Below are 17,946 nucleotides of genomic sequence, written 5' to 3'. Positions count from 1 at the left end.
AATAAAGATATGCGTCCTCTTGCCCCTCCAACACATGTATATTATCTCACTAATGGTTTGTGCTACCAGCTTAAGACATTTGGGCTGATGGTTGCCAAGGTCACCTGTTCATGATCCCTGCCTTAAAGGATCTCAAGGAGTCAGATCCAACCCTGTCAGCTTGGATATTAAATTTCAGTCTCCCAGAATTCTCCCATTTAAATTACTCCTGTCTTGGTCTTGAACATGAATTCCACTTGTATCATGAGTTTTTGTGTTGTTGTTGATCTTGACCATTGCCCTTCAATTCATTGGCTCAAATAAAAAGTTTTCTGGACTATTGCTTTCTCTAAATATATTTCTATATTTTAAAGCTTTAAAGAATGGGTTCTCCATTGGACTACAATTTGCAAAGTATTTCTTCTCTACTGATTCCCAGAGAAGCATTTTCTTTGTTTGCAAAGAAGTATAAGAATCTCTGTTTATTTTTCTCTCAGGTTACAGGCAGAGAGGTTTAGCAAATACGGGGAAACAGATTAACCCCAATGAGACTTGATTTCAGTATGAGAGAATATACAGTAATATTTCTGTGTGGGCTATTTTGTTGTTTGTTGTGTTTCTCATCAAACAATTGTATTCTCTTGTTTAACCCCCCATATCTTCTGGCATAATGTAAATAGTTTATTTCATATGTACTGTATGTATAAAGATAATGTAACGAAAATGAAAGATGAAGTAAAACGTTTATTTTGCTGTTCTGGATGCATCCTGTTTGTAAATATTTTCATCACTAAATAAAAAGTTTAGAAAAAAGAATATCTGTTTATTCAAATGTGTTGAAATCATAAAGTGTTCCTTATTAAAACAAAAATAACATAAATGCTTCTCTTTATAGTTTCACTACTTAATTTTGCCCATTTTGCTTCTGAAGAAATGGCTGAATCAAATGAATGACCATTTCCAGGAAAAAACCTGGAAACGTCCAGGGAAGCCAATATTTATTGAAGACACCTGGGATATAGGCAGATATTGCCGTCCTAAGGAACATAAGGTAACCTGGAGTGCCAGGTAGAAAACAAATGATAAAATTGAAATAGCGACTCAAATCAAATTCAGATTATTCTGAAACTGTCTCAAGAATCTGCGAAGGTCTTGCCTTGCCTTGTGCCTATCTCTTGCCAGGATAGGAGCCATGGATAGATGACCTCTAAATGCAGTGATTTGGGATTTTGTAGTCCACTATGCCACCTAGCAATTTTATGGGTGCTAGGAACCCTGCAACAGGTTCATTATATCTCTCAGAATCACCACAGCACCCACAGACCAGCAATAGACATTAGTATTGCTTAAGTGCCCTTTTTATCTTCTAGTAATTGCAGCTTTCGGGGCTACCAAAAATATCTCCAAGGGGCATGCTTGACTCAAGAGGGTTAATTGCCCATCAAGGTAGAAAGAAAATGGAACTTGAAAGTCCTTATTATGCCGCACAAAACAAGTATATCTACAGTATATTGACAAAAAGCAACCAGCAGTCCTTTTCGGCTGGCCAGTCCCACTCAGTGGGGGTTTGCTATTGCCTCAGTCAGGGGCAGGTGTGTCAAATTGATTACAGGGGGAAGCTTGGTGAAACAATATGGGTTGTTTGAGAACTGACAGAATGCAGATTTCCAGGTGTCGTGAAGCTCTGTCACTCTTTTGTTTCCTTTCTGCTTCCCCTCTGCCCAATGTCTTGGCCAGACTAGTTCAGCATCACCACACACCTCCACGTGCCAATCCTTAAATTGTGGAAACTGAGCAAACATTGTGTTCCTCCATCCTAGTTAATTGCATCCTGCCCCATTTGTCTGTGTTTGACGTTTTTGATTAGGGAGAGCTAACAGACACACAGGAGAAAGACAGACACAACTATCGACAAAATCACCTGTTTAGACTCTGTGACGTCGGCTCAAGCTCCCTCATAAGCCTGTATTGGATAAAGAGGTTAGAAAATAGGTGTAAATATAGGTGTATCAAGAATGCATAGCCTAACCGAAAATCATTTAAAAGTATTTTATTGTGTTTTTGAAACAAATGTATGGGTTCACTATCATGTGATCATTCTGAACAATTCTATTATCTAATAATATATTAGTGGACAATTTATATTTTTGGTTCCACTTGGAGACTCACAAAATAGCCCAGAAATGGACATTTGCAGTGTAATCTGTATGAATCACAGTAGCAGAATCCTCCATAGCACGCCTGCACTCAAGAAATCAAGGACAAAGTCATCAAGAAAGGAGACTCTGGGAGGCGTTTTCTCTCTTTCTTTGGACTGCCTCAATTCTTCTGGATTAGCTGTCAGGCACATAGAAACATCTCCACTTGGACTACATAAATATAACCTTTCCAGGAAACCAGGAATTTAAATATATTAAGTGAAAACCACATTAGGTAAATACATTTAACTAAAATTAGGTAACATATACCTAAAAACAAAATCCACAATGACATGGAGTGGCATACAAAGTAAACATTTAAGATGTCTATTGCAGTGCATTCCAGTGGGACTTACAACAGTTACAGGAAAAACTTTGTAATGATACACAAACCCAGACAATCAGCAAGCATTGGGCCAATGTTAAGGCAACATGAGTTGGTTTGTTGGGCAAGTGTAATTTTGCTCTTCAGTCAACACTGACTCAACACTATGGCCAAATGTAGAATGCCACAATCAGGCCAGCACTGAATTTCACGTGTTTATATATTAGGGACACAAACCATCGCTTCACATCTTGAATGTATATTCACTGCATTATTGTCTTGAACTTCTTCTGAGTCACCCTCTATAATTCTTTGCTCTTAAAAGACACTCATCTCAACATAGACATGAAAATAAACATGCAAAGAGTCAGATCTACTGGCATGTTCGTTAAAAAGTAATACAGGAGTGGTATTGTATTGTTATTGTCCCGTCTTTCGGATGAGACGTAAAACCGAGGTCCTGACTCTCTGTGGTCATTAAAAATCCCAGGGTGTTTCTCAAAAAGACTAGGGGTGTAACCCCGACGTCCTGGCCAAATTTCCCATTGGCCCTTACCAATCATGGCCTCCTAATAATCCCCATCTATGAATTGGCTTCATTACTCTGCTCTCCTGCCCACTGATAGCTGAGGTGTGGTGAGCGTTCTGGTGCACTATGGCTGCCGTCGCATCATCCAGGTGGGTGCTGCACATTGGTGGTGGTGGAGGGGAGTCCCCATTACCTGTAAAGCGCTTTGAGTGGAGTGTCCAGAAAAGCGCTATATAAGTGTAAGCAATTAGTATTATTGTATTGTTACTCTCAACACAATAGTGCTGACTTGTATTTAAGTTGTATGTTATATAACTTTATAGTTGCTGCTGCTGATCTGTGTTTATACTTTGGTGTTTCCTTAATGTCTTTGTATACATCCAAATAACTCAATTGCACTTATAACATATAACAAATAAACTGAACTGATTTTTTAACAACTAAAAATCACACATTATTAATTATTATTTAAAAACATAATCGCGTTGAGTGTTAAATTCTCTTAATTTAATTTTTTTCCCCAGCTGAGGTTTTCTGTCGAGTTTGTTATGAATTCGTTTTCACAGGTTCCCGTCCATTTTTTTGAAAGCTCTAAGTCTTTCGGTTCACTTTTAAAGATAAAAAGGTGAAAGCGAGGAGGAGGGGGAGTTCGGAATATACATGCACCAACCTGAAAGAGCTTCCCTACTCCAGTCATCCTGCATCAAATGCAAACAGCACAGGAAGCGCCTCTTGGATTTTCGATAAGTGGCAGTCGAGTCCACCACTCACCGGGACGATTGCCTCCCTGCTCGGGTTTTGGTCCCTCCTCCATTCAAAAGCGCTCAACTCTGACCTTTCAGCGAAAGCGCCTGAAGCAGCAGCAGCAGCAGTTTCACATTTCTGCCTCCTCCGCCTCCCTCTGCAGAGACAAGTGACTCGGATCTCCATTCAAACACATCTAAACGCCGAGGGATGAGACTCCGCTCAAAATACAGGCGACACAACTGCTGAACTTGGTGCAACGATCCCGTCCATGAAGAGGGATTGCGAATATTAAAGACAGTTTCAACCCAAAAAGAGAAAAAAAGATAATAGTACTGACCGCAAAAAACACTGTCAAGTGCTAACAGCCACTCCACTACAGACTGCAAACATGGCGAGCGCCTCCTACCATATCTCTAATCTGCTGGAAAAAATGACATCTAGCGACAAGGATTTCAGGTACAAACCTTGTTTTTTACTTAATAAGTACCCTAAAGTTGATTAGCGGCATGGTTGTTTTGTTTACTTCTTCATAAGTTTTAAATCGCTTTTGAAAAAGCGACTGGCGCTCGCAGCTTTACATAAAAGATCAGAAGCCTGAATAAGTAGGCCTCGATTCCCTTATGCTTCTCTGTTTTGACGTAAAAAATCTTGCACTGACATCGATAAAGCAAAGTTTTGATTATTTTGCGCATTTATTGTATGTTATTTCTACGGATGCGTTTGCATTCATGTTATTTTTATTTTTCGGGATGAAAACCCTTTATTACAGACATGATGACCACGGTTGAAGTGTAAACAACGGAGACTAAACATAAATGCTTTGACGTGGGGTACGTCTGTCAACTTCTATCGACTGGTATTCATAATGTAAATATATGCCTCCTTTTGTAGTTATTTGCGACTTAAAAAGTGAATTATTACTATTGTAATTTTCTGAAGCCAAACAGGGTAGGTGATCGGTGTTGCAATTTACGTTTAAAGTGTGCCAAAAAACTACCAGAAAATCATTTTGTCCTCGTCATGTGTTCAGAAACCTCTCAGTGCTCGGTGTAGGCAATTGATTCATGTATTAATTTAAAGGCATTCAAGATTTTTCGAACAAAAATCATCTGTAACGGACGAGTTGATGAAAAGGCGAGTCAATTTATGACACTCCAGTTAATGTTTTTAATTAGTTATGAGATGTTTTGTATTGCGACTTTTGTATTGTGGAGGAACATTAGAGAGCTAATTTGCCACATGCACTTAAACAGTAAGACTTCTTTATATCCGTTTTCTCTTATATATTATGCTACTGCTATGGAAGAAGTCAAATAAGAAAGCTTTGCTTTAGCCTTCAGTGGAGAAGTAATCGCCTTTGGCACCTGTATTCTTTATTATTGCTTAATTACCAAAGTAATTTGCAGCACCTGGGTTATATTTACTCTGCTGTCCAGATAAATTTTAAACCCCTGTCTTAAAGTCCAGTGTGGAAAACCAGCTAATTAACAAGGGAAATGTATTAAGTAATGCAAGTTATGTCATTGCAATTTAAGGTTCCATTAGGCAGCTTTGTCATGATCCAGTTTTGCAGTCACTGGTACTCTCGAATTGGGCAAGCAGGTTATGTTTAGCTGGTCCTCTTTTCGACTTGGATGTGCATTTATACCTCTCCAGTTATTGAAGACTGACTTTGGGTTAGGGCTGGAGAAGGTGTGAACAGATTCTGGCAGTAAGAGAACTTGAAGCAGCTCTGGGTTCTCATGGTGTCGTGTGGACACTGTCCAGTCCAGTAAGTGACTGAGAAAAGGAGTGTACAGGTGCCTTACAGGACTGCATGCATTATCATTAGTACATATAACTGCAGTAGGAATTTAGAAATGGTGATCCATGTCTTTTCATTTGACACTTTTTAAATAGTCTTAATTAAGATTATTTAGGTCGTAACCTGTTGTGCTAAAAAAAAGTGCTGTCATCTCTGATTAGCCTGACGAAAACTCGTAATTTATGCTTTCAGCAGTATTGCAAGTATTTGCTTGTGCTCATGCAAAATGACTTGCACTAAAATACAGGGATCAAGGTTTGTTTTGCACCAATGAGTGTAAAAATGTTATGTTAAAAATCTTTATGGTGGGATGGTGAGGCTGAGCAGAACAGACCAGACTTCCCTTTCCCCAGCAACAGTCTCCAGCTCCTCCTGAGGGACTCCCAGGTGCTCCCAGGCCAGCTGAGAGATATAATTCCTCCAGCATGTTGTGGGTCTGCCTCCAGTGGCAGTGCCCAGTCCAACTCCAGCAGCAGGTGCCTGGGGGGCATCTTCAGCAGATGCCTGAACCACCTTATCAGGAGGAGCAGTGAATCTACTCCAAAGTCCTCCTGGATGACCTAGCTCCTCGCCCTGTCACAGAGAGTAAGACCAGCATCCCTGCAGAGAAACGTCATTCCCACCACTAGTACACATGATCTCATTCTTTCAGTCACTCCCTAAAGCTTGTGACTACAGGTGCGGAGGGGACGAAGAGCAACCAGGAAACCTAGAGCTTTGTCCGAAAACTACAGTTCAGTACAGCGTCCACATTACTGCAGCCACTGGTCAATCTGGCGATCCCCTCAACCCTCACTCATCCCCTGAACACCTGCACTTGGGGCAACTGTCCCTTCCCCTCACCTGGAGAGAGCTAGCCAAGGGGGTTGCCAAGCTGTGGCACAATGAACAACACCTGCCACGTTTTTGGAGTATAATGCTTTTGCCCTTTCTTCTGTGAAGTGTAGTACTCTGTAGTATGTTGTGTGAAAGTTGTTGGATTCTGCCAGTTTTGCAGTATTATCCTAAAGCAATGTTTCATGGGCTTATCTGACATTATGTTCACTATCAGTTGTTTTAAGCTTTCCTGTGGTGGTCTTCTGTTGTATTAAAAGGATAATATGGGAACAGTCACACCTGAGAGGAGCCACTTGACCCATCTACCCCATTCGTTGGGTCATTTCCAAAAAAACGTCACTTTAGAGGTTTTTAGAGTCTTTTTTTCCTACTGATGTGCAGGTTAAACATTTTCCTGCTAGTTTGTTTGAGTATTTCTGGGGATGGGAAAATTCCGTTTTTGTAGTGTGTGTGAGGTGTGTTGGATGTGCATCACTTGCACAGACCACATCTGGGGAGAGGGAGTGACTGCTGCCATCTGTGCGCTCCTCATGTCTTCTTCTTCCATCTGAGCTGCATCAGGAGCACTCTTCCGAGGTCTTTCACAGAAGGTTCCAGTTTGGCCTCCTGCCAGCGCTTAATGCTGTATTCATTCGAAGTCCGCTTTTGGTACTTTTAATGTACTTTTGTAACCAATGCAGGTATCTGATAAACATATTAATAAGCTGTGCTGTACTTCCAGAACCAGTTTTTCTTTGGAGCAGGGTGCCTATCCTCTTCAGAGAAAAGTTTCATGCAGATATCTGTAAAAGTAACGTACGACACAGAGCGTTCTAAGAATCCCTCTTACCATAGACAAGATGGGCATGATCGAGGACTTGTTTTCTCATTGTAACTCTTCCTTCCCCAGAGTCATCTGGTGGGGCGTCACACCATTTTTTCTAGTCTTGTGTTTGATAGGCATGATTAGCTACAGAAGGTGTTTTGTTTTGTCATGGAATATCTTTTCTACACAGACTCTTCTTCCCCTTAGATCAGTAGAAATAATATAAAATTTAAATTTAAAATTTATATATAATATCCATTCTTAAGCTCTGTAGGATATTGCTTACGGCAGCGTCAGAAGTTCCTACTATCTATAGACCTTTTTAGCAGTTGTTTTTTTCAGAGCTGTATTGGCTGTAAAAACACCATTTTATCCACCTTTCTGTGCATTTAATCTTATTACCTGCCATGTGGATTAAACCCTGACATTGGATGAATATGGTTATGAGTCTGCAGCTGTTTTATGGAACTTTTCGATAGTTTCCTTAGTTATTAGGCCTCATAAACAGAAGTGTGATGGTGAGAATAAAGAATGAACCAACAAATTGAACCAAAGAATCCTCTTTCCTTGTAATTTGTTTTACTGACTAATTTCCAAAGTTATTAATGGTTGTTCCAAATGATTCCTTAATCCAGTTACAGTGGTGTGAAAAAGTGTTTGTCCCCTTCCTGATTTCTTATTTTTTTGCATGTTTGTCACACTGAAATGTTTCATATCATCAAACAAATTGAAATATTAGACAAAGATAACACAAGTAAACACAAAATGCAGTTTTTAAATGAAGGTTTTTATTATTGAGGGAAAAAAAAATCCAAACCTACATGGCCCTGTGTGAAAAAGTGATTGCCCCCCCTGTTAAAACATAAGTCAACTGTGGTTTATCACATCTTTGGAAAGCTGAGTTCAATTTCTCTAGCCACACCCAGGCCTGATTACTGCCACACCTGTTCTCAATCAAGAAATCACTTAAATAGGACCTGCCTGACAAAGTGAAGTAGACCAAAAGATCCTCAAAAGCTAGACATCATGCTGCGATCCAAAGAAATTCAGGAACAAATGAGAAACAGAGTAATTGAGATTTATCAGTCTGGAAAAGGTTATAAAGCCATTTCTAAAGCTTTACCAGCGAACCACAGTGAGAGCCATTATCCACAAATGGTGAAAACATGGAACAGTGGTGAACCTTCCCAGGAGTGGCCGGCCGACCAAAATTACCCCAAGAGCGCAGCGACGACTCATCCAAGAGGTCAGAAAAAACTCCACAACAACATCCAAAGAACTGCAGGCTTCACTTGCCTCAGTTAAGGTCAGTGTTCATGACTCCACCATAAGAAAGAGACTGGGCAAAAATGGCCTGCATGGCAGAGTTCCAAGACGAAAACCACTGCTGAGCAAAAAGAACATAAAGGCTCGTCTCAGTTTTGCCAGAAAACATCTTGATGATCCCCAAGACTTTTGGGAAAATACTCTGTGGCTGACGAGACAAAAGTTGAACTTTGTGGAAGGTGTGTGTCCCATTACATCTGGCGTAAAAGTAACGCAGCATTTCAGAAAAGGAACATCATACCAACAGTAAAATATGGTGGTGGTAGTGTGATGGTCTGGGGCTGTTTTGCTGCTTCAGGACCTGGAAGACTTGCTGTGGTAAATGGAACCATGAATTCTGCTGTCTACCAAAAACTCCTGAAGGAGAATGTCCGGCCATCTGTTCGTGACCTCAAGCTGAAGCGCACTTGGGTTCTGCAGCAGGACAATGATCCAGAACACACCAGCAAGTCCACCTCTGAATGGCTTAAGAAAAACAAAATGAAAACTTTGGAGTGGCCTAGTCAAAGTCCTGACCTGAATCCGATTGAGATGTTGTGGCATAACCTTAAAAAAGCGGTTAAGGCTCGAAAACCCTCCAATGTGGCTGAATTACAACAATTCTGCAAAGATGAGTGAGCCAAAATTCCTCCACAGCGGTGTAAAAGACTCATTGCCAGTTATCGCAAACGCTTGATTGCAGTTGTTGCTGCTAAGGGTGGCCCAACCAGTTATTAGGTTTAGGGGGCAATCACTTTTTCACACAGGGCCATGTAGGTTTGGATTTTTTTTCCCTTAATAATAAAAACCTTCATTTAAAAACTGCATTTTGTGTTTACTTGTGTTATCTTTGTCTAATATTTCAATTTGTTTGATGATCTGAAACATTTCAGTGTGACAAACATGCAAAAAAATAAGAAATCAAGAAGGGGGCAAACACTTTTTCACACCACTGTATCTCTGCATAAATGTTTTCAATACATTAAATTATTAGACTGTAATTTGGAAAATGTTTTTTGCAAAGGTATAAGTATCTACATTCATGATGTTTTTACTCAACAGTGTTTATACCTGTTTTTCTCAGAATTGGTCTCATAAGTATTTCTGAATGTGGTTCAAGTGAGTCTTTTAATACGATATTTAAGAGATTTTTTCCTTTGTCAAACGAGTCCAGGAAAGTGACAGTCAAGAACTCTTCATACCTCCTATCTATAGTAGCTTTGTTTTATTGCAATTGTTTGTATATGGCAAAAAAAATCTAAGCTGTTTATTTTTCAAGTGTACCTGGATACTATACATTCTCATATACATTCTCTTTAAAATTATTAGTAAATTATCTTTGTTTTAAAAGAGGAAGAGCAGGAGGGGGGTCTGTCTACATTACCCCATTCTGCCCTGTGTGCGGTTGCAGGGTCTGTAGCTGTGAGTCGAGATATGAAGAATGCACACTGAGCAATTCCAATGAACAAAAATCATAGGGATTCTAATTTCTTTTAATAAGGTTCACAAGTTACACAGGGTAACAGCAGAAATTAATACCAAATAGTCTTTGAAATACTTTTTACAATTAATTTCTTCCATGACTTTTAACGGTATTCTCTAGCATCTGATCTTTTCCCTATATTGTCAATTTTATTACAGTGCCAGACACATTCTTGGTAGAAATTAAATAATTAAGAGTGAAAATTACATTAAGTGTGCACTCTTCTTTTTTGAGCCCTTTTACAAATATTAACGATTATATGTAGGGGGTGGCCAGGTGGTGCAGTGGTTAGCGTCACTGCCTCACAGAGCTGGGATCCGGGGTTCAATTCCTGCGGTGCTCTCAATGTGGAGTTTGTATGTTTTCCCTGCCTTCTCGAGGTTTTCATCATGGGTTGCTCCAGTTTCCTCACAAAGTCCAAAAACACACTGCTAGGTTAATTAGCTTCCGAGAAAATTGACACTAGTTGTGTGTGTTTGTCTTTGTCTGCCCTGGGATGGACTGGTGTCCCGTTGGTTGCTAGGATAGACTCCAGCTCCCCCGCTTAATTGGAAGTAAAGTGGTTAGAAAATAGATGGGTGGATATAAATATAGACTCGAGAGTTGTCCCTAAAAATGGATAAATGGTCTCATCTTTCTCATAGTTCTGTCAAACCATTTTCACAGCTAGGGCATCTTGTTCTTTTTCCTCCCCATTCATATTGTGAAGATTTTGATGAAAAACACTTAGTCTAAGCTGCAGTGCAGTCTACGGAGATGGCACTAATGTAGAGCCTTTCATTATACTCTCCTGCCAGCAGAAGTTATATCTGATGGTAGCGCTGGAGCAGAATTCCCAGGGTTTGCAGATTCACATGTGATTACTGTAGTACATGGTGTTAGGATATGGTCCCCCTTTTACTTGAAGCCGTTTTGTGAAATCTAGATGCCGTGTGAGCTTCAAAAGAAATAGTTTGTGAAGACGGGTAATGTCCTTTATGATAAACTATTTTGTTTTATAGTATCTGTTTCTGTTCTGTCATGTAGCATTAGTCTTTCAGTAAAAAAAAGTAAAACTGTCCTAATGTCTTGATGATCAGCTTGCCTATTTGCTGGGTGACTGCTGGAGCTACGGACTGTGACAAGCGTCGGTCTGGAAAGCCCTGAACGTTTTGCGCAAACATGATTGGTGAGCAGAAGCAAAGCCTTGATTCCTTCTGCTCCCTCTTTTCACTCTAGGTTCATGGCCACCAATGACCTGATGTCGGAGTTGCAGAAGGACTCCATCAAGCTGGATGACGACAGCGAGCGCAAGGTGGTGAAGATGATCCTCAAGCTCCTGGAAGATAAGAACGGAGAGGTGCAAAACCTTGCCGTCAAATGGTAAACCCTTACCTTTTTTTTATGAAGCAGGGAGGTATGGAATGACTTCTGCACAGGGAGTGCTCAACCAGAACCCCCCTTATGTGAAGGTGGCTCTTTCTTTGTAGAGCAGGGTCCACCAAATGCTTGTAACCTCCAGGTCTTGATCTTTTGTTTTTCAGTTTAGTTCCCCTTGATTTCAGTGCACTTGGCCCTCTTCTTCCTCACACTGTAACCTGAAGGTGAGCCTTCAGATTTCAAACCCGCTGTCATCCACTTGGTGCTTTGTCTGGGCGGTAGGGTGGGGGATTCAGCTGTTCAATGTCCCTGCACAGGCTGGCCACTTCAGCAACATGGTTCTTTTACACAGATCACTGTCCTGAAGCAGCCACATCCCCATGACAGGCATCAGCTCTTCGTTGTCGAATTGGCCGAGTTGCTCCCCTGTACTGCTAGTTGTGCATGACATTATCAGAAATCAGGACTCCCTTAGAGCGCTGGGAACTTATTGCAGTGACTTTGCCCACTGGTGCTCGTGTGCGGAACACCCTGGGCTTGCACTGCATGGACTGTTCTTGGGTCTCCAGTTCCCAGTGGGAAATCCCGGTTTTGTCCCTGGCAGGTGTGAAACTTAAGAATACTGCACCTTTAGTTAAGATTTCTAGGACCTGTTATTTTACTTTTCATCTGTACCAAAATTGAGTGCTTATCTTTCGGGGGGCCCTGGTTTTCTTGTGAATGATTGTAGAAACTCAATTCCGCCTGCAATTGCTGCTACAAATTTCTCTACCTGCTGTAATTATTATGCTTTTGCTGCTTATGATATAAGCAGGACATCTGTAGCGGTCAACTTCAAGGGACTTCATGCTTGATCTTGCCTAACCACTTAACAACACTTGAGAGTTCAGCATAAAACTGCAAAGGATTCGGTCATCAAAGAACCATGAGCTGCACTGCCTTGATGAATTTAAGTACCTTGTGCTATGAACCTAATGGCATGCTTGAATCTTTTTTTTCTTGCCCACCGAGAACATACTTGAAAGTGCAGACGCATTGCTTTAGCAGACTGGAACCAAATTAAAGAAAAAACGAATAATCAAGTTTTGGTTCAGTAAATCTCTGCTGTGCTGGTACGGTTTACACGCGGAACCGCACTCACTGCTCAGACAATTATCGACAGTTTCATTCAGTCACATCTGTTTTCATTAAATAAACGCGTAGCTTTTATTACTTTTTCTTCCATCATCTATAAGTATTTGAAGCCCTTGCCTTTTTCAGTCAGCTGTTTTTTCCTGCGATTGAATATAAAAGCCAATTTTCAGAAAAACAAAATGAAGTTTCTGGGTCGTAAATACTAACTTTAATCAGGGTTACAGATATGTATTTGCCTTTGTGCGTTTTCATCGCAGTGCAGTTTCTGCCATACAGAGGGTTTTTGCTTTGTCAGCAAAACCGGATGACTTGCCCAGTACAAACTGTCTGGACTGTATGTGGCATCATCACTGCATGACTGGTTGAACGCATTGAACATTATCTGAGAAAAGGTGCTGGAAAAGATAGAGGAATTCAACTTTATAGAACACTCAGATACACAATTATGATTTTTTGATTGTCATTTAAAAGCATCCATTTACGTATCAGGATGCTGATCTTAACTTGGTTAGGCAAACATTGTGTTGGCGTAGCCAGTGTTCCACTTCTCCTAATGTAAGGCAGCACTCTGTACCTGAAACTAGAATAACAAAGTATGATATAGATATATTTGAATTGTGTAAATAAAAATGAAACCACCAAGGAATTTGCTGAACTATAACCGGATCTATCAGTTTAATTTTTGGATCGTCCCAGGAACAGCTCTAGTCACTAGATCAGAAGACTCACCAATGGGTTTGGAGCTAATTTGGTATTGATCTAATTATTAATCTAATTTGGTTCTATTTCTTTGTAGTTCCAATGCCAGTTCTGGCTATTCTATCATAAAATCCTGCAAACTCCAAACAGATGGTCCCCCATTCCATAATTGAACCCAGGGCCCAGGCGTTGTGATGCAGCAGAGCTAACTATCATGCCATCCTGCCCCCCCTATTGTTCTCAAGTATGTGTCAAATGAAAATGTTCCCATTCTTTGGCTCATCCAACTTGTGTCTACTTCATAAAAGCATCTGTATAGTTATGCTAAACACATCGCACTTCATACCTTTAATTAACGTTGCCCTACTGTTTAGTATGGTTATCATTGTAACCCCTTGCCTGAAGTTCAACTGGGGGCTTTCTGTGTCATTTTTCTGAAGCAGCAAAAGCAAAGAAATATCACAGTGTTTCTTGCAAGTTTTAATTACCTTTCTGCAGTCTGCTCTGGAGGTGTCATAGGAGGCTGCTCCTGTAAAAGTAATGCTTGTGCTGCACAGTGCTCTAAATAATGCCACCAGCAGCTGCTCTCTAGAGAATTAAATAGAATAAATGAAATTGAAAAGATTTCATGTGGTGCATGGGCTGTACGACTGCTTACTATAAATGTATTAAAGTGACTTTTCCTGCACATTAATGTCCTACATTTTACAAGACCAAGGTAAACTGGCTGGTACTGATGAGTTATTTGCTGTTTTGTGGTGTGACTGTTTTTGGTCAGTAAGTGCTTTCTATCACTTTTTTTCCTGTCTGTTCAGTTTTGCAGCTGCAGGCATTTAAAAAGATAACATTCCCCCCCTTTTCCATTATTTCATTTTTCGAGCTCAAGATCATTATTATTGTGCAATTCGTTGCATATTATTGTTCAGTTCATTTCATTCAGCATGTTAGGATGTTCACGGACAAAGCCATTATGAAGAAACTAAAGCAACGTACACAGAAGATGTAAGCTGTATTTGAGCTTCCCATCCATACAGCAGAAAAAAGTTTTTCAGGTCTGGAAGTCATTTAGCAATGGGCATTTGTGTCTCATTTTCTATAGATGAAGTCAGAAACCTTGTTTTGGGGATTAGGGTTCTCGGTATATGCACTCAAGTGCCAGTGCTACATCTGCCCATGTTCCCAGCACTAAAATTAAAACCACAGAAAAAGACCTGCAACATGTACGTGTGTCTATGAAGTACATGGTGTATAACAAGTTCCTTTGCCTTTTCAGTTTGGGACCTCTTGTCAGCAAAGTGAAGGAGTACCAAGTGGAAACTATTGTAGACACTCTGTGTACAAATATGCTGTCGGATAAAGAGCAGCTTCGTGATATTTCCAGCATTGGATTGAAAACCGTGATTGGAGAACTTCCTCCCGCTTCTAGTGGTAAGAGTTTTTATTATTTTAGTAAGGCATAAAGTAGTTTATTGGGGTTTTGGTCGGAAGCACTATGGTAATTCAACTTCAGACCACCCTATACAAGAACATTTTCTGGGTGATTTATAACCAGTTTTGTCTTTGAAGTAAATTTGCATGCTTTTGTCAATACCAGTTTTATTAATGACGTTAGCCAGAAGATCTGTTGTAGTCCAGTATAGATCTTTGCATTGATTGATTTAAATAGTTTGTATTACTAACCTGTTTCTATTCTGATGACTTACACACATTACAGTAATCTAATATACAATTAGTTGTAAGTTATCTTGTCCTTTTTTCGTGTTTTGCAATACTGATGGCTTCTACTATATCAGCACTGTGTGCATCTTATGTTTTCCTTATATATGAATCGAGTCCTGTCCTGGTTTACAGAAAAGTACCACAGGTGTCTCCTAGGATGCTTCACTTCTAAAGGCCTCATTCTGAACCTGCTTCAAGTTGAACACATTTTCCAAGCGGTTCAATCAATATCCATGCTCATTTGGGGCAAAGATTGGTACCTGTGTTCTAGAGATAGCCGCATGGCATCTGGGCTGTGTCATTAGGTGGCGGTGACGAGATTCTCCATGGAGCAGCTTGTGATTGTGTGGAGTTTCTCCAGGACTGGGTAGGCTTGTGTCTGCCAGTGTTTTCTGAGATGCTTTGAGCTTACAGTGCTTTTGGCAAGAGTTAGATCTGATTTTTGCCTTGTGCCCCCTAGGTCAGCTTCTGACTCTGTGGGCTCAAAGAGGGGACAAGAAGCAGGTGGCCTGACAGCGCCTACTTCAGAGAGTGTAGGCGTGTCAATGTAATGCCAGTAGGAGCTTTTGTAAGACTGAGCTGGCAAGTTTCTGATTGGGAGAAGAACAGAAGTTGATTCTAACTGATTAGGTGTCAGAACGGGACGTAAGAGGCAGGCATTTCATTTAATTTGTACACCATGGCTTTGGGGACTGCAATTGGAGCTGTAGGATTTTGATGACTGGCAACTCGGTGGAAGTGTGTTTAAGACCAAGAACAGGTGGAATGTCTTTACCGAATGAGTTGTAGAAGTGGGGAACAATCTACCCAGCCAAGATTCTGAAGTTGATACCACTCTTTTAAGAAACAATTGAATTAGGTCTTTGGATTATTTAGCTACAATCTGCCCAATGGGCTAGGTAGGCAGAATGGCCTCATTTCATTTGTAACCTTTCTTATGTTCTTGTGCAAATCTGTTCTCACAGACTCTTTAAATACAAAAAACCAACACTGGCACCAGGTGCTAGCTAGCTAGCTAGCATACTCTTCTACCCTGGCTGCCACTTTATTATGGTCTCTAAATGTTTATCTGATGTTCCCGAATTAAGAACCCCAATGCATTGTGAATTTGAAAATTGCCGGTTCACTCTTGTGTGTTTCGAGGTGAAGCATTTTTTAATGAGACATTTTTTCCAATTAGAATCCATTTTATCGATCCATTTTAATGAAATGAAGCAGGGAGCCAGTGGGGATCTTTCCCCACATGTGATCCAGAGGCAAATAGTGCATCGTTTAAGTCACTGTCTTTTCATTTGCTTTTTTTTCAGGCTCTGCTTTAGCTGCTAGTGTTTGTAAAAAAATTACAGGACGTCTCACAAGTGCCATAGCCAAGCAAGAAGATGTTTCTGTTCAGTTAGAGGCCTTAGACATCATGGCAGATATGCTATGCAGGTGAGGAGGCATTTTTAGCTGTTCTGCTTAATGGTCAGGAAAATACATTAAGTGTTTCATTAATCCTGATTAATTGCTGTACTGTAGACTACATCATTCAGTGCAGAAACCTCTTAAATTAAGGGTAGTACATTTATTTAAAAAACAATTTGATAAACCTTTTTTGATAGCGGTTTTAAATTTTTAATGTAGACGTCACAACACATTACTCTGTGCCTGTCCATTTGCAGCTGGCTTGAGTCGCCATGTTACTCAGGCATGTCTTTTTGTCCTTTCTTGTCTGTCTCATGTTAATTTTAGACACTCCAATAAAAGTTTCAGCTTTTAAAAGAACTACAGCCTCTTTGGTATCTACATCCTTGGTAAAATAAAAGTTCCAAAACATACAAGGTTAAATACCTTACTATCATAACTCTTTATTTGTTGTTTTAACAGCCAGCCACTCAAAATCGTCTCAAAATGACATACATGAAACAGTTTTGTGAATGATTGAACTGTAATTTTAACTAGGAAACATTATCTAAGACCAATGTTACAACATAGAGAAGCACAAAATGCAATTTGTACACTTTCCAAGCTTTTCATAGTAAGGAATTCTGTTCACAGATGCCAGATAAATGTCTTATATGAAAAACATAATAGAGCTTAAGGTTTTCTTCTGAGCCAGGGATGTAAATCTCATTTTTGAAGTGGGTTAACATAACCACTAGATTTTTATATACCCGTGCATTCTGTATTAGTAATAAAATGCCTGGTTGGAATAAGTGTTTAGAGTAAAGTGATGGCAGAGTGACTGTCCTTCAGTGTTGATTTACAGTAATTTTAAGTGATCTAGTTGATGACTCGCAAGTTTTTATGGACAATGTTTGTGCTATTTGTGATTGGCATTACTTTAGCCTTTTATCCATCTGTTACAAAACTCCTGTCTGCTGTTCTGTTTTATAACTAGGCAAGGGGGCCTTCTGGTAAATTTCCACCCATCCATTCTGAGCTGCCTCCTGCCACAGCTGACTAGCCCCCGGCTGGCTGTGAGGAAGAGAACCATCATTGCCCTGGGCCACCTTGTCATGAGCTGTGGGAACCTGGTGTTTGTGGACCTTATTGAGCACCTGCTCGCAGAACTGTCCAAAAACGACACGATGTCAACCACCCGGACGTACATCCAGTGCATTGCTGCAATCAGCAGGCAAGCAGGCCACAGGATTGGTAAGGAACTCTCACTGCAGCTTCCCTGTCTGTACTGGCATGGAGGATGTTGTCAGGGCTAAGGATCTGCTTCCATGGCAAAACAAACTGGGACAGAAGTAAGTTCTTTCAGTCCCAAACTAGATCAAGATCACACTTTCCTGAAGCACCTGATTCATGACTCCAGGGTTTGGGAAGCATACACGTGTTCACAATCGCATTTAGTCTGTACTACCTTTGTCACAAATACTTGTAATATAAGTGCTCTTTATACTAGTGCTGAGAGCAGCATCTGATTTATTTTAGAGCATTTCTACATAATAAATATTCAGAGCATAAATAGTATGCTTTTGAATAAACCATTGCAAATACTTTTTTTGGGGACTGTTGGAAACATTGTGTCTTAA

The 17,946-nt window shown here is 40.3% G+C and overlaps 1 protein-coding gene across 1 annotated transcript in view; it reads left to right on the top strand.

Moving 5' to 3' along the window:
• The first annotated feature begins 3,929 nt into the window (after positions 1 to 3,929).
• The window catches only part of cand1 (cullin associated and neddylation dissociated 1), a 31,644-nt gene continuing 17,627 nt past the window's right edge, over positions 3,930 to 17,946 (top strand). The window contains exons 1-5 of the mRNA XM_088923681.1: positions 3,930 to 4,234; positions 11,231 to 11,374; positions 14,478 to 14,632; positions 16,231 to 16,354; positions 17,304 to 17,560. Of these exons, the coding sequence (XP_088779807.1) occupies positions 4,167 to 4,234; positions 11,231 to 11,374; positions 14,478 to 14,632; positions 16,231 to 16,354; positions 17,304 to 17,560 (748 nt within the window). The 5' untranslated portion in view covers positions 3,930 to 4,166. The remainder of the gene's footprint in view (positions 4,235 to 11,230; positions 11,375 to 14,477; positions 14,633 to 16,230; positions 16,355 to 17,303; positions 17,561 to 17,946) is intronic.

This window comes from Atractosteus spatula, chromosome 8 (genome assembly GCF_055471065.1).
Source record: "Atractosteus spatula isolate fAtrSpa1 chromosome 8, fAtrSpa1.hap1, whole genome shotgun sequence".
NCBI lineage: Eukaryota > Metazoa > Chordata > Actinopteri > Semionotiformes > Lepisosteidae > Atractosteus > Atractosteus spatula.
The sequence above is the reverse complement of the archived record's forward strand: the minus strand, read 5'-3'. Positions and strand labels throughout refer to the sequence as shown.